The sequence below is a fragment of the Lagopus muta genome, chromosome 14 (genome assembly GCF_023343835.1).
Source record: "Lagopus muta isolate bLagMut1 chromosome 14, bLagMut1 primary, whole genome shotgun sequence".
Taxonomy (NCBI): Eukaryota; Metazoa; Chordata; class Aves; order Galliformes; family Phasianidae; genus Lagopus; species Lagopus muta.
Window position 1 is genome coordinate 7,134,919 of NC_064446.1, and position 23,689 is coordinate 7,158,607.

The 23,689-nt window shown below is 36.4% G+C and overlaps 1 protein-coding gene and 1 long non-coding RNA gene across 6 annotated transcripts in view; both read left to right on the forward strand.

Moving 5' to 3' along the window:
- The window catches only part of GABRB2 (gamma-aminobutyric acid type A receptor subunit beta2), a 159,975-nt gene that overhangs the window by 87,909 nt on the left and 48,377 nt on the right, over positions 1-23,689 (forward strand). For all 5 annotated transcript variants that reach the window (XM_048960301.1, XM_048960303.1, XM_048960302.1 and 2 more), the window contains exon 7: positions 4,391-4,473. In XM_048960301.1, the coding sequence (XP_048816258.1) occupies positions 4,391-4,473 (83 nt within the window). The remainder of the gene's footprint in view (positions 1-4,390; positions 4,474-23,689) is intronic.
- On the forward strand, positions 4,483-22,562 carry LOC125700075 (uncharacterized). The gene is made up of 4 exons (XR_007379778.1): positions 4,483-13,409; positions 13,617-13,786; positions 13,868-13,918; positions 14,027-22,562. It is a non-coding gene; the product is annotated as an uncharacterized LOC125700075 (long non-coding RNA).

Consider the following 23,689-nt stretch of genomic DNA (forward strand, 5'->3'; position numbering starts at 1 on the left):
GCAAGCAATGCTATCTAATTTAAAAAACATTAAGAAAGCTGTGTGGGAAAAGAGATGGAAGAAAACTAGGCATCACTACACGCAAATCTTCAGCAAAAAATTTGATCCTTCAGAATGACAATTCTTTTACTACAAAATAACAGCCAAATTCTACAGCTTTCTGTGAGTCTTTTGAGCTGACATTCAGATAGAACAACAGCCCATCCTTCACTGGAGAAAATTAGACTGAGAAAGAAGGATCACAGGCATAGATATTTAGTTTGCTCTGGAAAATCTTGTGTGCTCAAAAGTTGTGTATGCTTTCCAACTCCTTGTGTATTGTCAGCTCCAAGAATTACTCCCTATCTTGTATTATCTTTAGAAAAAGTTTTAGCACTGTATATTTAGAGTTGTGCCTTCTAGCTTTAACAAGCACTCTTAGTGTTTTCAGGGACTGCTTACGTATCTAAGTGTTGGGCAGGAAATAAAGAGAATGTTTAAATATCATTTTGGTAGTCCCAAAATGAAAAGAAAAGCAAGAAAAGTTGGAGCTTAGGTGGGAATATAACATTTTGAGAAGAGGTATTAGAAGACGGCACAGATTCTGTCTAAAACTGAGTATATAATTTCTTTCCAAATTAAGCCATTGACACCAATAAAACTGTTTCTACATTTTATTATTGTTATTATTATTACATTAAAGCACATTGAGGAACTCTGTGAACAATTTGAAATTGAAAGATCATAGCAGTCGGTAGCTGGATGTTTGGCACTGATGATGGACATGTAGAAATATCGCTTGTTTATCTGTTGTGAAAGCCAACACTTAATCTGTGTTCATACTATATTTTATGTGAATAGGCAAAAGAAAAATCTCCAAACTCTGTAACTAGCAATAAATGTATTTTAATTTAAAATCAGATCTGTTAGTGTTTTTAACAACCTTGAAAAATGTTTAAATCCAATATTACTGCTCAGGAAAGTGATTTAATGAATTACATTTTTTCCCAGATTGTGCTGCATAGTTGAAACGGGGTGTGCTTGCTGCTGCTGCCAGTGCTTCCAACTGTCACACAGCAGGGCTGCTTCCGAGAAGCAGAGGTGATCAGTGGGTGTTGCTGCAGTACACGACTTCAGTAACTGATTCTGAGAGAAACAGATAGCAATTCCCAGTCAGTGTGCACAGAACTCTGATGAAGTCCGTGATAAAGAGCCACAGTCCTAAGGAGAATAGTTTCCTCGCAAGCTTGCATTGGTCCTGTTAATTGAGAATCAGATTCTGCCTTCAGATCTGAAGTGTCTCACAATGTCTTTAACAGAATGTGTGTGCATGCATTTGAAGAAAGTATTAATCCTTGCATTTTCCTTGGCTTCAGCTTTGCCTTTTACTCAGTAGGGTCACAATCTGTCATTGCTGGAGCAGAGAAGTGTATTATGCAGTTCTCGTACTACCACTCTGCTCAGAGGAGCTATCTGAAATTGTCACCTCCTTACTCGCCATTTCTGCTCTGTCTGTAAAGGTCAGAGCTGCTTCCTTCCAGGGCAACAATACGTTTCTGCTGCTTCTTATTCCTCATAGCTTTGCAGAGCCTCTGCAGCTCCAACAGGAATTTGGGTTCTGTCCGTCTCCACGTATCAGTAGTAGGGCTGTTCCGTCTCTCAGTGATGTTCTGTATTCTGCAGTGATGTCAAAAATGTTCAAGCTATTCTGATTTTCACACTTGAACTTATAGAAAGGACAAAATGTATTAGATTTTGAAAAAATAGCCCCTAGGCAGTATTGAAAAAAGAATTATTAACATTACCAGGACAGTATTATTTTGTTTTCATCTTTTAAATTTTGTTTTAAGAGTTTCTCATTATCTTCAGCTTTGGTCTGAGAAAGGAGGAGGACCACTTTCTGAGTCTTACATGGTGCATGGAACCTCCTTAAGGTTTGAGACAAGGACTGATTTTCAGTTTTCTCTGAAGTAACGGTCATCTGAATTATTGTGAGTTATTGACATCATCTTCACTTTCCCTACAAGATATTTGGGGTGCAGGTCATTGCACTGAAGACTGCTTTAGATCATTAAGGATCACAGAATGGACTATCACAATGTTGTTCTCTCACAGCAAATAAAAAATCAGTCTATGAGACAGTTCTGTACCGTGTTTCATTTCACACAGTGTTTCCATGAGGGCACTGTTACTCTCTCATCATTCCTAATGACTGCAGTGTGTTGAGTCATGGAGTTGTTTTTATAAAGCTTTTGCTTTGTCCGTTGTTTGTTCTCAAGGTTACATTATACAGAAAATAAAATATATATTTTTTTCACTTGTCCAGGCTGTGTAAAAAATATTTGTAATTATTTTATGAAAATTAAAACAGCTCTGCTTTGAGTAGGAGGTGGTATTCCTGCTTCAAGCATTCCTAACTATAAGGAACTGCTGTTTTTTCCTCTGAAAGAAGGTATAGATTGCGAGTCATGAATTTGAGATCTTTCAAAAGGTGGTAATTCTTCGGTGCTCTTTCATTAGTAATGTTATTTAGCTATTCACCATGAATTGCAAGCCATTAATAATTATCAGAAGGCAGTTTTGTTGCTTAAATAATTTTGAAGATGAAAGGGATTTCTATTTTCCAAAGGTGAGAAAAGTCAGGGTAAAAATTATAAGGAGGTGTGAAGAGAGGAAAGGACAGATTTCTTTTTTTTTTTTTCTCCAGTGGATTTGCATTACGGATAAGAATAAGCAAGTGAGTTCAATTGAAGTCATTGTAAACTACTGGTTTGCTTTGATTGAAACTGCCCTACTGATGATTTTTATTGCTGTGCTTATTTTGTTTTTGTTTGTTTCAAAGCATGGGGATAGCACTATTTGTGCTTTTGCCTTCATTTGGAAGGCCTTGGTTTTTAAGATTCAAGTGGGAAGTATGTGTTAATTGCAGAGAGATATTAGAGAACTTACTAGTCAGCCAAGCTGGTGTTTCTCGAATCTTTTGTGCACTTAGAACTTAAGCACTCAGATGTATTCTTCAGTAGTTTGCTTTTGTTAAATGCTGGCAGACTTCCATTCAAGAAGAGACAAAGGATACTTGTTCTTTCCATTGCAGAAATTACAGGGCTGCTTTTTTGCTTTTTTTCTTTCTTTTTTTTTTTTTTTTTTTTTTTTTCCTTTCTGGAATAGCAGCTAAATGCGGTTAAGTTCAGCAGTAAGGATACTAACAAGAAATACTTATTGTTTTAACAGTGTTCAGGTGTCTTGTGGAAAGGATTGTTGAAGTCATTGTGGAGTGAATTTTGAGTCTATCTGAAACAGCTGTAACTTCTTGCTTCTAGAGAAGAGTAGGTATTTAAGGAGGAAGACTGAGGTCCATCAAGTGAAAGGTCTCTTTTGGTCAAATTGAAGAGTGTAAAAGAAGTTTATGAAGAGTTACTGAACAATCGAAGTATCTAACATAGAAAATCTTAGTCTCTCTGAAAGGGCTGTATAAATTGCAAGGCTTTAGAACCTGTGTAGGAGAAGGGCTCTTACCAGATGGAGTGGGAAAGAAGGCTAGAAACATCTTTGTTTATGCTCCAAATATCCACTTAACTCCACTTGGAGTCTGTATAGAATATATTTTTTTCTAATATTGGCTGATGCCAAAATTATAGACTTTTTTTAATTGCTACATGTTCTTAGAAGAGAAAAAAAAAGGTTGTGTACACACAAGGAAGCTTTCCAGGTACACAGTTAATAAAATGCTGCTGAGCATTGTGGTTTGATTCGTGTTATTATGCTTAGGATTATTCCCGTGTCAGATCTATCCGCACAAGATTTACTGATGGTACAGATGTTTGTCTCCACTTCTGAGGGAGATGCCTGACCCACGTTAAGGTTTATTGTTGAGGCACAAACGTGGTCTAAACCTTCGATGAAAAAGTTCCTGACAGTGTTTGTTTGTTAATGTGAAACTAAAATATTGGTTCATTTGCAAAGCACTGTGGAACAAAGGAAAGAATGATTAAGTTTCATATGAAGGGATTTGAGTATTAACCCAGGATATGAAGTACGCATCTTTCTTTGTTCATCCTCAGATTTATTTTGCCGCCTTTCTTTAAGACTTCCTCTTTTGGGCTTCTTCAGTATAAAATGGAAGAAGTAATGCTATCCTAATTCATGGCGATTTTTTTTCAGAATAAACTGATTGCTGATTATTAACGCTTGCAGTACAGTGATAATGTGAATGAAGAGGACTCTTGTCTGCTTGCCCTCCAGAGTGGCATAATCTTTTTGGAACAGCATTAGTTACAAGTAACCAGCATACACAGTATTTTAGTAAAAATAGGCAAGTGTCTGTAGAAATATATTTTGTTCTTTCAACTGTGTGCAGTCAAAGAAAGATTGAAATGAGACGCATTAACAAGCTCTTCTTTTTCCTTCCTAGAATTACAACAACAGCTGCTTGTATGATGGACCTACGGAGATATCCGCTGGATGAACAGAACTGCACGCTGGAGATTGAGAGCTGTAAGTACTTCTGCAAATCCTACTTATTCTGTGGTCAACTGCTTCAGACATTTTTATTTCCGTTTATTTATATATTTATTTGTTTTATATGCTACTAACCTAGTTGTCTCTGTCTGATGACATTTAGATCCTTGTAAACACATGCAAAAAAAATAGCTTTCCAGATGGATTAGTAATTTGTGGCACAAGGATTAGCAAAAGTTATTCTGCTTTGACAGTTTTCAGCTTTAAAAGTCTCATTCAAATGCCTTGTTGGAGTTCATGTGAGGAGCATGAGGATTATTATCAGTTCTTTATCCTCCCTTACAGCTGAACTATGTAGCAGCTTCTTTCCATTTATAAATGATGGCAAAAGGTTAAGACTGTCTTTTCAATAGGTGTGTTATGATTTGTTTGTTTTTCTAACCTCTCTGTGTTTAAGCTTTCAGTGCATTCAGTGCTACTACTTACATATTCTGATTTCACAGCTGATGTCTCTATCAAGATATCCATGTAGATTAAACTTGTGTTGTGAAATATAATTTCAAACCTCTTTTCACTGAATCTTTAGCAGACTCTAAGTACATCAAGTCAAAACAATTCATGTTCATTTATGTAAAGACAGCATTGTGCATGTGCAATGCTTGATGCTAAATAAGATTGGATCAGCAGTTTCAAGATACATGTCCTTTTTCAAGGGAACCATATGTAACAGATGGAGTCTATTAGTAAATTGAATGGAGCACGCAATGAAAGGTAATGGCATTAAGATACAGTCCACAAAACTGTATTTTAAAAATACCATATGTATTTTAAAAGATTGTATGGGACTTTTTTGTGTATGTGTGAGCAAAGTGATTGCAGCATGTGTAGTGGTCTGAAAAGAGCTTGGTATGGTTGAACTTCTTTTTAGTGATCTAGAAAGCATTTAAGAATATGATTTTAACTCGGGTCTAGTTTTCATTCACTTAATGTAATTTAAAGATATTTCAGAATCTCTTTCTGGATTGCACTTGTGACACTGCTGTCTCATTTACATTCATGTAGTAAGCAAAATAAGTCTTTACCATTAAAGTTTACCCCTTCTCTAGACTGAAACACACAAACATCAAATGTGATGGACTTTGCTCTTCTGAGAAGGAATAAAATCTTTGGTTTTTTTTTTGCAGTTGGTTATATCACTTATAGCATTTGATTTGGAATTTTATACTTGCAGCCTTTAAAAATCAGCCTTTTATGCTGATAGTGTGTAAAAGAATTTTGTGCTCATACAACTGTATTTAGGTTTGGAGAGATTCTTGTATTTGTTGCACTTGGTATGAAACACAGTATTCATTATAGCATTGAAAAGGAGGATGCTTAATTTCCCATAGCCATTAGGATGCTTATAGGAAAGCTCCTCTGTGGCTCTATCTCTTAGCTCAGTTGTAGCATTACAGCAGTAAAGTGGATTTAAAACAGGATACTGTGTTTAGCTGGCCTGCCTTTCATTGCAGTAATAAAGGTCATTAAAGAATGTGGATAGAAGTAGTGCTTGAACTGCACTTTGAAAGAATTTCATGCTGCTCTAGAAAGTTATTACTCTTTATATGTGTCACTCTGTCCAGGTAAAAATCTGAATAATCTTTATAAATTGCTTCAGAGAAAATGGTAGTAGGTAGGTAGAGTAAATAAGACTGAAAGTGACTTTTGAGTCATTTTATGCAGATACTCAAGTCATAATCACTGATTAATCTCAATAATCTCCATGCTGAAAGTAGCTTATTTTGTTGGCCTGCTGGTTCTGTTGGACACTTCTTTCACTAGTGCTTTCTTGTGATGGTTAGAAAGACTCTAAATCCATGTCAGGAAGCATAAATTGTATTCACTGCTCATGTCCGCTGTCCTTTTTTTAAAAAAAAAATTATTTTAAAGTTAATGTCTTCCTCAGCCCTGCTGTAGTTGTTATGATATACCTAAAGAATGTGGTCTCCTCATAAGCTTCATATCATAAAACATGCACATTCCTGTTCGTTTTAGCTTTCTCATATAAGACCATTCTGTTATTTTATGTTAAAAGAAATGCAGAATTAGCAAATGCTAGTTTCTGCAGATGCTGTAGTTTATCATTCTTCTTTAGGAGCAACAAGTACCACAGACCATGCTCTAAATTCTCTGTTGCATTATGGCATTTACCCTGCCCTTTGTCATCAATGCGGTCCAAGAGCCACCTTTATGTTTTTACACACCTGCATAACTTCTTCAGATACTAGCCTTTCCTGGAACATTATAGTGAGTTTTCCCTTCCTCACCCATCTTCCAGCAGTGGGATTTAGCTCTTGGTGGAAATCTTTTTGCATATTCAAAGGACGCACGACTTAATATTTTATAACACTCTTCAGATAAATCTGCATTCTTAATTTAACTACAGACCTCAAAATTCTCCAGCTCTTCCTATTTTTTTTTGTCTGTACAGTGCTTTCAGGTCTTGTTTCATTCAAAATTTATTCACACAGAAATGCTTACAAATACTAATGATAACAAAGACTTACGTTGCAATCATTCTCTATGCTGAGCATTAGCTATTCTTTTACATTTTTTTACACATTATTTATCAGTCTTTACTAATTGTCTTCTGGCAGATAGCCGCATATCAAACATTTTTATAAAGTACAGGTTAATTGTACTTTGATTGGAAATGCAGAAAGGATCTGGCTAGAAAGATCTAGCTTAAAACCCTTTGGAGTTTAGCCATGATAGATTTTTATATCATTTCCATGCTTATTATTGTGTCTAATGCCCTTCCATTCTTTCCCTTCTTCCTTTATCTCTACTCCTATTATTGATGCCAGTTGTCTAGCTTCTTTTTAGATGCCTGGATTCTTTTTTTCTTTGTGTAATTGTAGTTACTGAAATATGGGGACAGTATCAATTTTTGTTAATGTAGATTTCCATAGATCTAGACTAATTCTCAAGTTAGGAATTATGGTAGAACAGGGTTTTATGTTAAAGCAAAAACCTAAAATGGGAGAGGCTGTATAATCTGTTAAGGTACAAGAGATGTTACTTTACCTGCTTTACTACTGGGACTAGATGTTGAAAATGTAAGACAGGATATTTTTGTTGGTTCAGAGAATATCAGTTTTGAGAGCTTTTTTTTTTTTTTTCTTCAAATAGGTAGCTTGTTTCTCTGTGATCATTTTTTGATTTGCTCAGATGTAAAGGGGGCCAAAATATGTAGAATGCTTGGTTTTCCTTGGTTTTACACTTCCAAACTTTTACAGTGTCTTTTCTATAATGGTGTAATCTATCCACCCTGCATTTCTTTTCTTATTTCCCAACACACTAAGTTGCAGGGTTATAATACCAGAAGGAAATCAGTTTTTCTCTGCATTCATTTCATAGATTCCCAACTTGGAGACCGCAGAGATCTTGTTCTTTTTTGCTTGTGTATTGACTTTACTCAGTCAAATACTCTCCTTTTTGCTTCCTATTTCAGCCATTGTAGTTTGAAGGTTTGTAGAATTTCTGATGATGCTCTTGAAAAATTTTCTCTATCTGCTGCTTTGCTGAAGGAAAAAGCAATTCCTTAGCAAATCAGTTAAAAGACTAAAGGGAGCTAAAAAGCAAAAAGTAGTATTAGGAAGTTGGCAGAACATTGCCTTGTATTCATAAATGTAAATAAAATATCATGTTGCACATTCTCTAGCATTACAGAGAGAAATGATTGTGATTTGAATGTTTTCAAATGTAATTATTTTAGATTCATCTGGTAAATTTGGACTTCTGTCAGTTTTAATTACATAGTGACATACAGCGATGTTAAAGTTTACTTCAATTTTTTTCTCTCATTTCATAATGTCTTTGGCACAGCTATATTTATGTTATATTGGAGTATAATTCAGAATACGCCTGCTGTGTGGCAATGATATTTTACGTTTCTTTATTGCTTCTGAATAAACAAGAACACACTGAGTTTCTTTTCAGAAATCTATACTCAGAAGCATTTTCCACTGTGTGCTGAAGTTTTGCCATTGAAAGAAACATATTCTACTGTCTAAAGCCAAAGCAAATGGGGCACTTGAAACCGGGAAAGTTGGCAGCATTAGAACAGCATGTACAGCAGGGGAGGAAGGACTGCTTTGGTGATGAATGGAGAATGATTGTTTTGGAGACATTTACTTAACAGCCAGGGATGTTTTGATCAGAAATACCTTACAGATCACATTTATTTATTTTTTTTCAGTATGATGGCAGAAATGCCACAGAAGCACACTAAATAAGATTGGTTAAAAACTTCAATTGGGTAACAATCTAGAAACAGGCAGGAAGAACCACAGTGGAAGAATATCATTCCTCCCAGTGGCTGGATAGCCCGGTATCAAACACTTTCTAATCAGACTCTCTGAATGCTCATCTCAAAAAAGAAAACAACAACAAAACCATTCATTTTTGTGCGCTGAAGGTGACTTTATAAGTACGTTCAAAGCACTGAAAAGAAATTGAAAACTTCTTGTTCAACTACTTTGGAGGTGGCTGATCTGGCCATCAGTCAAAGCTATAATCAGGTCACATGGGACAAAGGGTACAACCCCAGGAGCCGACCGGGGTTTTGGGTTAGAGGTGGATGTGCCTGATGCTGAGCAAGAGGCTCTGCTGTTCCTGAGGGAACAGGATGTTTAGTAGGGGAGGCTACCAAGAGAGTATATCACTTTGAATATTTACATTGCAAGTAGAAAGCTGAATGTATGATGAATATCATTGAATGGCCACTGAATATCAGAATCTAAATAGTTGTTCATTTATTACTCTTTTCATTTATCAAACCTAGCATGTCCCCTTTGTCCCTTCAGTTAAGTAATTTTTTGCATAGCAGGCATTGTACAGGATCACATGCTTCCGTGAGTAGAAGCTGACCTCATTATCAAAGTGCACCTTTTTTCCTTCTTGATTATCATTTACATGTTGAGATGTCTTAATGTCGTAATTTGGATTGTAATGTGAATTCCTTGGGAAAGGTACTACAGACTGTATTTGTCCACAGTAATTTCATTTCAAGATATCAAGGAGAGAATAAAAGAGGTTTAATTTTAATGGTGTGATGCATACTGGCAATGATAAGGTAATCTGTGACTTCATTGTGTAGCTGGAGTGATTCAGTAAGGGCTAAAAAAAGTACCAACAAAACTAGCACATGATTCTTCTAAATAGTATGAAGAGGGTAAGAAAATTTAGACTAACAATCAGTGTATATGACTGGGGCAGGTTCTATGCAAGTGAACCACTTTTTGCAGTGTTTTGATAACTGAGTGTGAATAACAACCACTGGGGACTTTGGTCAGGCTTTTCAGACAGGAATTAAAGTAACATCACAGGTGTATTTTTCCTGTTACATTATGGTTATTCCATAAGGAAGTACTGTATCTTATTTTCTTTATTTCTAAGTACATCCTTACAGCAGTCTACATCTTGGAAGCTCTCATAACAAAAATGAAAGGCTGTACAGTTTCTAAATGAGCAAAGAATGATACAGAAATTCTGTACCAGCTTCTTAATGCTCTGAAGCAGTCTGGAGTCAAATTAGAAAAGCAATCTAATATCCAACCTATGCTTATCAGCAAGGACAATATAGGCAATGTAATTTTCCATGAAGAAATTCATAGCTTGAAGTTCATTTTTATATCATTCCACAGATAAATGTAGAAAATATATAGAATCACAAAAATTAAGAGACAAAATGCAAATGGTTCCAAAACTTCTAAAGCATTTTGCCTTTCCTAACTAGTCTGAGCTGTGGTATATTTTTCCTATTGCACTTAAAAGTGTGTTTTATCAAGGGATTCTGGAAATGAAAAGGACCCATTTTCAGAAAACCCAATTTCATTTGCTAAAGGATCTTGAAAATGTCTAAATGTCTATGAAACCATTCTGTAGAATGTCATTCTAGCATCTTCTCTGATAATCCTGTATACAATAAATAATCTAGAAGAATGCAGAGATGATGGATGTGACACTTTACAGCCCTGTTTCCAGAAGTTATGAATTTTTCAAGGTAAATGTTTGCTTTTTTTCTCAAGTGAGTAGTAGGATCTCTGTTATACCTTCACATATTTCAGATAGATATTTTTTTATTAACTGGCAATTTGTTTGAAGTAAGCAAGTATGAAAAAAAGCTGTGTTAGAAGTACTTCATAGCTGGTCATGATGTGTATCAAAATTAAATGCAAAGACTGTTTTTATTACTGGAAATTTCATAAAAAAATGTTTTGTAAACGTATATATTTATCAAGGGATGAATATCTTAGTAGTTGAGAGAATCATGAAAAATGTAGTTTCAATCATTTATGTTTTGTTTATCAAAGGATGGGTTACTTGCTGGGATTTTTTTTAGTTTGCTTCTTTAGGCTCATAATTTAGGTCTGTTGTTTTGAATGTCATTTTTAATAGGGGAAAAGAGAAGTTATTAACAAGGTTATTAGTATATGCTTGTATTTAAAGATATATTTCTGGAATTATTCAAGATGGAATGGGCAAAAGGGGTCTCTATCTTCTGCTCAAGACAGGGTCAAGTTTGAGATCAGACTATGTTTCTCAGTATTCTGTTCAGTCTAGTCTTGAAAATCTTGGAAGATGGAGAATGCAAAACCTCTCTATGCAACCTGTTCCAGTGTCTGACCTTTTTAAAAGTGAAGATGTTAAATTGCAACTGTAGTAAGTGACAACCACTAGATGAGGCTGCCCAGGATCCCATCCAACCTGGCCTTGAGTGCCTCCAGTGATTGGTCATCTACAACCTCTCTGAGGAGCCTGTTCCAGCATCTCACCACCCTCTGAGAAAATTTCTTCTTAACACATAACTTAAATCTCCTCTCTTTCAGTTTAAAGCCATTCCCCCTTGTCCTATCACTATCAGACTGTAAAGAATTGGTTCTCTTCCTGCTGGTACTTTAAGTACTGGGAGACCCCACTGAGGTCTCCACAGAGCTTTCTCTTCTCCAAGCTAAACAAGCTCACCTCCCTCAACCTATAGGACAGGTGCTGTCGCCATGTGATTATCTTCATTATGCTGCTCCAGACCTGCTCCAACAGCTCCACATCATTCTTGTGCTGGGAGCCCCAGTCCTGGATGCAGTACTCCAGATGGAGCCTCACGAAGGCAGAGTGGGGGGGGAGGGTCAGTCCCTTCTCTCACCCTGCTGACACCCCTCTGTTAATGCAGACCAGGATACTGTTGACCTTCCGGGCTGCAAGCACACACTGCTGGCTCATGTCCTGCAAATCCATCTCTGCAGGGCTGTTCTCAAGGAGTTTTTTTTCCTCTCAGTCTGTATTCGTATCTGGGATTGTGTCAATCCATGTGTAACATCTTGCACTTAGTTCTGTTAAAACTCATTAGACTCTCGTGTGTCACTTTTTGAGCATGTCCAGATCCCTCTGGGTGGCATCTCTCCCTTCCACTGTGTCAACTCCACCACTCAGCTTAGTGTCATCAGCAAACTTCTGAGGGTAGACTTAAACCCACCAATTATGTCATTGGTAAAGGTGCTGAAGAGTGCTGGTTTTAGGACAGACCACTGTCTGTGTTCATAACTGGTCTTTATCTGCACGCAGAACTGTTGACAACAATTCCATGGCTAAAACCATCCAACAAATTCCTTATCCACTGAAGAGTTCACCCCATCAATTTGTATTTTTCCAATGTAGAGATGAGGATGTGGTGCAGGACATTGTAATGGTAAAGGCATTGCACAAGTCCAGGTAGATGACATCAGTTCCTCTTCCTTCGTCCATCAGTGCCATACTCCATCATAGAAGACCAACAGATTGGTCAGGCACAGTCTGCCCTTGGTGAAACTATACTGGCTGTCTTGGGTCATCTCCTCATCTTGCATATACTTTATCATCTCTTCCAGGAGGATCCACTCCATGATCTTCCCAGACACAAAGGTGAGACTCACCGCCCTGTGTCTTCCTTTCTCCCTTTCTTTAATGTGGGAATATCTGAATCTTATTATGATTTAAAAGCTCTCGAAATAAGGATTCTTTTACTCTGGAATAACGAGAAATTTCAGGAGAACATCTGACTGGGTAAAAAGTTTCTATTTGTATGTACATTTAAAAGGCAATTTTTTGTGTTTTGCAGCTGCACAATGTATAAATCATCTTTATTGTGCATGGAGTACAGGTATGGATAGTCTGTTCTGCAGGAATGTATTGCAAATAAATTTATAGCTTAAAATTTATGGTATGTCATATATTCTTCAGCAGCAGAACAATTGGCTACCTGTATTCAATATCATATGATTTTGGCTCATCTTGTTTGGTTGATGTAACAAGAATTTGAGAAATTGTGAGCCTAGGCAAAAATCTTATATGGTAGCTTATAGGGCAACTTAGCAGGAAAAACAAAAAGAAAGAAACAAGGAATTGATGCAAGTCATTTTTAAGACACAAAAATATACCTTTTCACTTTAACGCTGTGTGTGAACGTACTGTGCTCTGGATAAGATTACACAATATTGCAAATATCTTTCAGTAGTAATCTGCAGTTGTCATGAGTGGAATTAAATACCTTGCTGCATCCGTTGTATGTTATTGAAGGATGATTATCCAAGGATCTGATGGTTTCTGAATAACCCATTGAAATTATTTCCTGGTAAAATCATGGATCTTATTCTTTTCTCTGAAGTGGTTAAATGATAGCGCGTATTAGAAATGTATATTTATTCAATAGCAGGCACAGCTTATTTCAAGGGAAAGACTTGTGGGCTGCTACAAGAACTAGCTTCATTAAAGCACAGTATATTCACATATTTTACTGTACAGAAGCTCATCTGTACACATCTGGTGCTCTCCAAGAAAGCAGGAATTTTCTTCCTCACTGCAGCCTGGAATGATCATGTCTTTTGAACAAGTCACTTCTGGAAGACTGACGTTTATCAAAATGTTACAACAGACAACCTGAGAATGAAATGCTGGTAAGTTACATTTTGCTTGTGAATTTAGTTTCTATTTATTATTATTAGTAGTAGTAGTATTTGAACCTCTGTAACCTGTTACATGAGAGGTTTTCTGTCGCTGTTTTGGGGAAATTCTGTAAAGGCTCAAAGAACAGTAGATTCTTTTTTTTTATTGTTTTTTCTTCTGTTTACCAATTGTTCCTCTCTATCTTCTTTTCTATGCAGAGCCAAAATGAATGGATATCATCAATAATATCAGTAAGTAAGTCAGAATGGTCCTAGGGATGTCATCAATGTCAGAAGCCTTCTCATTCTTCTTATACAACTAACAGTATGCGTGCAGCAGATAAGCATCAAAGGGATGGATAACGCCATCAGCATAATGCTTTTACACTGTAAGTTTATCACTTTGTTATGGCTTACTTGGTGTTAGTTGTCCCATGTGCGTATACTTAGGAGTATTCTTTTCCTTTCAGGTTTCAGGAACAACCTTTTGCAAGTCTTAGAGGGACCTACAATCTTATTAGGTAAATGCATGATAACTTCTCTCCTGCAAAATGTAGCCAAAGTTTGTTCTCTTGCTTGCCAAGATGAGCTTCTGCTCATCTCTATTTTGTTTGTTGTTTCTTTTTCAGTTGTGGAAAGGATTAAAGAGGGTTTTACAGTTTTCTCTGAGGGCAGAAAAATGTGCGTCTTGCTGTATGTCTAAAATTTTTATTGTACTCTAAAATTTGTTACTATAGCCTTGCATTTGTACTTTACAATGGCATTTCTTGTACTGCTGGTAATACTATGGGTATGGAAAGCTTAGTTTCATTATAAAATTACTTGATAAAAATTTTAATTTCCTTTAAAAAAAAAAAATAAAGCTCAGATTTTACTCTATGTCTGTGTGTTTCACTATGTGCATTAAAGAATTCTGAATAGTAAAGCATGGGAAACTTGAGAAGTTATGTGAGCCTGGGCAAAAATCTTATGTTAACATAACATGGGAAACCTTTAAGTCTGCTAAGACTGGAATCCCTGTCAGCTCCAACTCAAAAATTCCTCTTTTTATTTTGGAAGAGAGAAGTTGAATATTTTACAAATATGTGGCATCTGTGTTGTGCACATCATTACCATTTGTGCTATGGAGTGATGCATTTACTGAGTTTTAGTGATCTTTCTTCTTTGAAGATCTACCTTTGTGTAAATGAGCAGTATGCTCCTTTTTGCACACATTGGCATATGTACTAGCTCTTATTTGGCCTTGAGACTGTATTCAGGGCCACATTGTTCTGTGGCTTGATGCCAGTTTGCTTTTCATCTTAAGGGGATACCAAGAATATGCTTGATAAATTAGGTCATTATGTCTGATGTAGATGGCATGTCCATCCTTTTTTACTGAACATTAAATTATAGATACGTGCATGTAGCTATCACTTAAAGATGGTTTTCATTGTTTTAATAGCCATATATGAACAGGCACCTTAACAATAGTCTCATTCTTAGAAAATATCTTTAAAATTGATTGCTTGTTACAAAAGCACATGTGGGACCAGTATTAATCTTGCGTTTTTTACATCTGGCACATAACAAAAACAGATTTGGGTCACAAACTAACTCTGAATGTGAACTAAAGTTGGAGGCTCTGGAGGGGTCTGGGAATTACTGGTTTGCAAGGTGGTGTATTAAGTGAAGGAATGTTTCAGGCACTGCCTATGAAATGTATAACCAATTTGGTATTTTGTCTTAGAAGTGGATGAAATCAGCTATATAATACCTTTCCATGTCAGTTTGTTTAATGGAAAAATGTGGTGTTGAGACAAATGTATGCTGAGACAAAACAGAGAAGATCTGGACATGTGGTGGAGATATATTTTGTCATGGGCTCCAGGATAGTGAAAATGATCATATAATTCCGCTTTTTTTGAAGTTTGAAATTGAGATTAGCAAAATGTAGCCATTTTCATTGTACAGTGGCTCTCTGTAATCTCGTGGCTCGATGTCCTTTAGGTGATTCTAGTTTAGTGTTTCTTCAAACCCAGTTTCAAACAGGACAGAATTTCTGTGTGTTAGTCTCTGATTTATTGTCTTTATTATGAAGTGATATTAATGATATATTTAAGTAAGATTTGATGCCTGGAGTCATGCTGAAATTTCTTTTTTTTGGGGGGGGGTATGAAATGTGCTGTTGTCAGAGGAAAGATCTCTCTTGAGAAGTCAAGAGCAGTTGCTCCTGCTAGAGTATAAGCCAATAGCTCCAAATCAGCTGAGCTATTCTGACCATGGAAAAACCAAACAGTAAAGAATAGAAAAGCGTCATCTTGAATTAATACAGTAGTATTAAGATAGATGTGTTTTGTATACTGGCATGATACCAGGTTATATAGAAACTGTGTGATTTTGTGAAATGATTTGCTCCTATAGGGAAAATACAGTCCTTTTGAATGTAGCATGTTTTCTTTAAATACAGGGATTTAGGCAACCTAGAGCAGCTGCTTGTTTATGTGTTTTGTTTTTCTTTTTTTAAATCCCCTTTTCCCTTCAGGGATTTGGATGATTGTAGAAAGTATTTAAGCCAGAAGGTAGAGTAAAGCTCACTGGGGAGACTCCAGCTGGGACTGAAAACACAGCACTGTTGGTTCCACATGATCATGAGTTAACGTTAGGCCACTTGACCAGCCAAAAATGAGCTCAGTCTGTTAGAAAGGAGATAATACCTTCTTTTAAGTGGTGTTCTTAAAGGCCTATCTTGCAGTTATGAGAAATATATCTCCAAATTTTCTAATTTTCTCATGAATATAGGCTATTTCAGAAGGTGTCTGACCTTCGAGGAAGTAAGCTCAGCTATCAGCTCAAGTGCTATCATCCCTGGTGAGTAATTCTCACTGTTTCCAAAGAAAGGATAAATGTAAGCCTTCAATAATTATGAAGATGATGAGTAGGCAAGCCTCTTAGTTTGAGCTTTCCTTATCTAAATTATTTTTCCAATCGTGATAAAAATATCAAAGTATACATTAAAAATATCTGAGCAAAATATCAGAATTGGTTGCACAGAGGAAGATAATTAGCAGATAGCATGCATTTCTTCTGACAGAGTCCAAGAAGAAGGGCAGATTAACTGATCTGGAGCTCTACATTCTTTAACCTGGACTATTTTCAGCCCTTTGTTAATCAGTATCTGTGCACTGCATAGCGACTCTGCAAAAAGGAGAATCTAACAGTAATTCAGTGTTGTTTTCTACCGTGTACATGGGACGTTAAGGTTCTGACTTTACTTGTGATAGAAATGCCTCATACTAGTGTAGTTTTCCATTCAATATGGATGAAGATGTGAATGATATAGAGATGTAGTCCAATAAGGTCCAAAAGTCATGAAAATCTGGGCCAAATTAACAGTAATTAAGAACAACCTTTTACTGTGTATAAAAGATGTCCCCATCTAAAGATGTTATTGCAACTGAAACAAATGGTCTGAAAGTACCTTTCACGAGCTGAATTTTGCTTGTAATATGTATTATTGCTTGTATGTGGTGACAACTACAGCCTTTCACAAGTACAGTTCTATTCCAAACACTTGTATGAGAATGGGAAAATACTGATATTTAAATCAGGGTATTAAGGTTTTACTCTAGAAGCATTCTGCTGTATTCAATGTGGTATAGTGTGTAAATGATGTTTTTCTTGCACTGTCCATTCAGAGAGGAATTTGTGCAATCTCTTCCAGATATTTAACATTAGAGTCAAAGTTGAACTTTGAACTTCCTGCTGGAGAAAGCACTTCTTGGTGCTGCGTATCATCCTCAAAGGCATACATCTACACTGGCTATATAAGCAGGTTCCCAGCTTCTAGCGTCTGTGCCTATGTGAATGAAGTTCTTTCCAGCATTTCCAAATACATCAACATAACCACATTTGAAAATACAGTGTTACAGTTAAGGGGAGAAAAGCAAAAATAAATAATAATTTATAAAACTATTTTGTCTGGTTTTCAGAATAAATGTAGCAGTTTGGTCGAACGAAAGTATAATTTCAGTTCTCTTTTCCTGTAACCTTCTTTTGGATGAGGAAATTGTTATTTACTGGGTGTCTGCAGCTCAGTTACATACTGTTGCATTTCCACTTGTTGAGGCTAGTGTAGAGAGATCTTGAGTATATGTGAAATTCCTGAGATACTTGTTTTGCAAGGATAGATATACTGGTTTATGAAAGCAGGAACAATGCACTTCCATAAATCTTGGTAATGGTTTAGTTTTCCAGTTGTAGGACATAGGTTCATTTCTCATCCATTTTCACTATCCTTATACACTGCAGAACTTATCTGAAAACTTGTGGTACTAAAGAGTGGGGGAAAAAATGTTCTGTTACTCCAAGGCTATTTTAAGAAAGAAAAGCAGTCCTATTGGAATTGATGCCATACATGCCTCAGAGAGTATTCCCTCTTTTCAACATGAATAAAAGCAAGCATCTCAGAAGACTAGCCCAATCAGTTTAAGAGTGAGGTATGATTGAGATTGCCAAAAACAAGTATAAACAGATAATTTATATATAAAATAAAGTATTAAACCTGTGGTTTTATCACCTGCTGTGATACTTCCTTTGTAACAAGCAGGAATTTTCCTTCATTTGCCTTTTTGCATATATTTATGGTTCATTACTGTATTTCTAGCACTCAAAAAGTGGTTTTTAGAATCTTCCTGAAAATTCTCTGCTTCGGTGCTCTGCATGTTTCCCTTCCATTATTTTGTAACTGTTTTTTTCTCTGGACCCAGGTTTACTTTTTAAATTCAGTTTTCATTCTCTTTCTTTTTACATGGCTGATGTTAATTTCTCAATCTCTTTTACTAAAGAATCTCTAAAGTTCTAGGTTTATAACTTCAAACTTACCAAGAAAACCTGTTCTTGATTATTTAATCCCCAACCTACTGCATACAGAGGAACAGGTGACTTCACCAGCTTTCTCAGGTATAAGAGAAAACTGGAGTAATCACAAGCCTCTTCAGGAACAAAAAATGTCTTGCCACATATCTGTAAAACTCCAGCCACTTAAAGCATCTAGATTCTTGCAAACTTCTATGAAGTCCTTATGGACTCACAGCCAGTGAATTTGGTAGTAACTCCTACAGTGTCAGGATGGCTGAATAGCACTTGCTATGCTGCTTTTGTCCATCTATTGTAAAGCAAGTTAGTTTTCTCATTTTCCCGTGTTATTCCTAGACCTGTTTGTTACTTTAATTCCTTAAGATCTATACCGTAAACTTGAAGCGTGTTAAATATTTTGTGAAGCATGTCCACATCCACATTTAATCAAATCTGAAACATTTTTTTTGGTGTTTTACTCATAGGATTTGCTATAAAACTTATTCTAGGCTGTCTGTATTTCTGACTGTCCTTGTTTTCTATCACCATTTTCTTTTGTAGGAATAAACACACACATGCATGCACACACGTGCGCGCACACACACACACACACACATATATATATATATACACTTTTCTGTATGTATCTCTTAAGTGTATTGGTAAGACACAGTCAACTCAGAAAGGATACTCCTAGATTTTTCCTTACTACATTTAGTGATATATTTTGACTCAACACTGGTGCAAATATGAAGAGCTCGGCAGTCTGTGTCTCTACTTTGCATGTCATGGGGAATTCAAGCAATCTGACTGCTGGTGGTTTCCTGTCGGACTTATGATTATTTGTTTTCTAAATTCTTAGTTGAAGTGGGATTGTTCACCTTTTTCCAAGCCGTGTTTAACAAAGCATGCACCAGAGTAGTTGCAAAGCTGGCAACACAGTGAGACCTTGCACCCTCTTCTGCCATCTGAGGAGACTTTGAGGCTTCTTCCAGCACAGCGGCACCATTAGAAGCACAGCCTCCAGAGAAAAAATCACCTCCTGGCACTCACAGTAAGAGCTGGAAATGGTGATGATTTTAAATGAGCAGCAGAATGATTTGTTCAGCATTCCTTTTCATGAGTGGATCCCATGTGGTGGTGCCTAGACCACTTCTGAACAGCAGAGTTGTTTGCTGGAGGCAGTAGATGTCCTATATTTTGACATTAATAAGGTTGCCGACATTGACTCAAATGACTTTCTTATAAACAATGTGGGAAAACACAGATCAGACGGAACCACATTTGGAAATAGCACAAAGAACATGATTATGGAGTTTAGTGGAGGGAAACAATTTTGAATCAAGTCCATCTTCAGTGTTTTCATTAATGATCTGAAAATAATAAAACATGCCTAAACCTTTAAGCAGCTTGAAGGATGGAATTAGGTTTTAAAGGATCTCAGCTAGCTGGAGAGGTGGCCTGCAGATGTGAAATTCCAAATTTTACACGTAACAGTCGCACCTCAGAACTGGGAAAGGACTAGCTAGATGGCAACCCCTTGTTGGAATGAGGGGTGAACATAACAACAGAAGGAAAAAAAAAAAAACCCAAAATGGATAAAGTAACACTGGGAGGATACCATAGATAGTAGTGATTCTGTATAAGCAGAGATCTCTTACAAACTGTGAAGGTAGTTTTGGTCTGTTTTCTAGTAGAAGGTCTTTTGCACTTTCTACATGTGATGACACAGATTTCCTCCTGAGGTCCAATGATAAGTAAGAATAAGTGTTTAGGTATTGTGTTGGGCAAAACTGAAGTATGCATAAGTCTTCTGGGACTTGTAGAACACATTGAGGTTTATAGGATCAGACTTTGTAAATTTGTTTTGAGTTTTCCTCTAAAATAGCCCCGGAAAATAAATATTATGTCTGATTTACCTTGTGTATGTGATTTCTATGCTCAGAAAACAGCTTATGAGGGGATGAGTACTATTGAGATTTTCCTGGTGAAAAATAATCAACTGTAAATATGATCTGGCTCCATTACATTGTGTGTTTTATTCATTATTTCTTCTGCTTTTGACAGTAAAATGAAAAGCTCATTTAGACTTATGATATTATAATCCAGGAAATATATACTTGATGGACAACTTTTGTTTAATGTCCCCTGGAACTAACATAGGCATCACTAGGTTTTGAACAACTTCAGTTTCTCAGTATTCCTGCCTTTACTTGTTGGAGAAGTTGGCAACGTTCTGTGTTGTTGTTTAGTTTCTAATACAATACGTTAAACTTGTTTTGCTTCCAATATTTTGCTTTGGAAGTAATTAGATTTTTCTTTTTAATGTTCATTTTGTCTCTTTTCCTATTACTACTTAACATGCATAATTCTTTGAGGGTATTCTAATCAGGTATCCACTGTAGCTGGTCCTAGTGTTCCAAGGGAGAGTCATGTGAAAAAGAAATGGTGATGTGGTTCCAATTCTCTGTACAAAACAAGGTAAGGAGGAGAAAGGATAGCAATCTGCATCTTAAAGAAAGACAGTAAGTCTTTCCAGGATTTTTCAGATGAATATATAGAAATGAAAGTTTGAATTCTTCACACTTTTTGATATCACTTTATTCACTGTTTCACATCCAAGAATTTTGTCTCTTAACTTAATATTTGGTAAGAAAAATGTTTCACCTTAAATATGGCAGAATAGTACTATTTTGTCAAATACAGATGTGCCAGGAGCCTTCCCTGAAAGCGCGTTTTTGTAGCGTCTGATCTGTAGTCTACACCCAGATAGTGGGAAGAGGCTGTGTCTGTCTTCTGTCCTCGAATGTCATGACTTTGTCTCCTTTATGAATTGTGCTGTCTTGTTCCTTAATTGTTAAGAGTTGACTTCCATTTGATTAACCGTAGCAGGTCCTTATTAGTTTTGACAAACCAACAGAACATGTGGAAGAAAAGTCATAAAAGTGAATAAAATAAAGAATTCTTCCATTTTGTAGTATGAAACTGATTTTCAGTTTCTGTGTGAAGTATTTTTCTAGTTAAAAGTCCTAAATCAAAGAGCACCATTTATTGGTTTGTAACATATGCTTGTGCTTGGCAAAAGTAATGGAAGAAAGCATGTCAAACAGCAATGCTTAGAGTATTAAAGTTTTAACAGAACGTCAGAGAAAACTAGAAACTGGTTAATCCACAGAAATCTGTCATAAAGATTGCATTGTAAGGTTGTTTCAGCATGAATTCTGGTGACATATGGGAGCTTAAAATATAATCTAATGATATATCTATATCGGTGAGATGTTTATATAACATGATTGCAACAGAGATGTCTTTTCTTGTTAATTTATTAGGATGATGAAAGTTACAGTGTTTTTAGAACAATGCAAGGAACAAGTTTTGCTCAAGAACAGTTTTGTCGCTGGAATGAAAATATTTTTTTCTTCTTATACATGTTTAAGAAAAGAAAAATTATGCATCCAGTGTAGAGTGTGCTGAAGATAGGCAGCGTGCTGTACAGAGATGTGTGGTGGTGCTGTCTTCTGCTGTTGTGAATTGCTGTTCTGAGCATCAGTGTATGTAGCAAAGCAATACAATAGGAAAACGGCACAAACTGACTTCCCGAAGTGGAAGACAAAACTTAGTTCAGAAGAAGTTGTGAGGGAAATGATCTCATGCCGGCGGAATCAATTAAAGAACTTCTCTAGTGAAACTGGAGTTCTGAAAATCTGTTTATAATCCTCAATTGAGGAAAAATCCTCAATTATTTTGATGTGCAGCTTATAAACTGTGTTTTTGGCTACTGTGCTGCTTGGTTTGTAGAAATGTTAATTATAGGAAAAAGAGTGGCAGTGGGTTTTAGCTATTGATATTGCTCTTAAGTAGAAGGTTGGATTTTTTATTGATTTGTTTGTTTTTAATTCAGTTGTCATCTTTCTGAAGATTATTTGCAAGATAACAAGCTGTAATATAGCACTGATGTCCCATAAAAATGTGCCTGATTTAGTTAAAATTTCACAGGTGAGCATGTTCGAGTTATTTCTGATATATTTTATGTCAGTTGTCACTGTTACACTGATTAATCAAATACCGGGATGGGAGCTCAGAAATATTTTTATTGTCTTTTCATGGTTTTTTTTTCAGAAGGTAATCCTGTGTTAAGTATTGCGACTGAGGTTACAGCCTCCAATGCTTGCTCGTGTCAGTGAGGAGGCATTTCCCTGCAGGTGCCCCAGGTGCCCAGCTGGGAGGCATACCAGGGGGTGGCACGGCATGTCTTGCTGCTTCCCGGGGAGGTGTGACAGCCACATCACTGCAGTGTGCTCTCCAGAACACCCAGGAAGCATTGGTGCATGGGAGGTAAAGCTGTCATCAGCCTTAGCTGGTAGGGCCTGGAGCTGGAAGGGCTTAGCTCTGCAAATGGTCAGGCACTCTTAATTCTCACCACTTCTACAGCTGCCTAGATAGACACATTCCAGCCTTTTTATAAAATTTGTCTTTTCTGTTTAATAGTTGTGATAAGTATGTTACAGATGGGCTGAATAAGTCTCATCTGATACACTGCTATAGACAAGTAGTTCTTTTAGATGGAGATATAAGTTACAACATTGTATGTATTTTGTGCGCTTTTCCTAGTTACTTGGGGAGAAGTTGCTTGCATCTGAATATTATACTTTCATATATTCTTACTTATCTCTCTCCTGTTTTCTCCTTTTTTTTCCTCTAATGAGGGATGAAGGGAGAAAAATTGATGTTTAATTTTGTAGATTCTTTAGTATCAAGGAGCAAGGTTGCAACAAGATCTCTGTGTTTAAAATTGTTTATAGTTGCTGGAGTATTTTCTGTATCTGAGAGAACCATCTTTATAAGTCACTGCTGGCTTTGTTTTGATAGGCAAAATTATGTAGGAAAAACACCATGTGACTGCCTTCCTAAGAGTTATATCATAATGCAAATGCACAACTCAGCAAATTAAATTGATGAAGGCGGACTACAGGGATCTGTTGCTGGATTTAGGATATTCTGTGTTATAATCTTCATAAAGTTGGAGAACAGAGATATCTCAAGGTGTTCTTTTCACATTTCATAGCTCAAGTGTGTGCCAGCAGTATACCTCATGCATCTGTGATGCTTAATGTGTCTTGAAGATGTTTGTGTATGTGGTTTACAGTAGATATAAAAATGTCATGGTTTCACAGGCAAAATAAACATACTGTCCCACAAACAGGGTTTGTTGGAAGTTGGATTATATTTTCCTATTTTTTTTCCTATAGTATGAGACCAGTCTTAAAAGAAGTTATATTCTTCTGTTCAGGAGTCTGTTATTTTGCTTCATGGTTTTGTAGAATTCTTCTATGTGCACAGTTAGATAACAAAACACAATCTTGGGGTATGATGTGTCTTGTGAGTTAGGGCTGCACCTAGGAATGAAAATCTCAAGATCAGGTGTCTGCACTTAGAGGAGCTAAATCTCTCCAGCC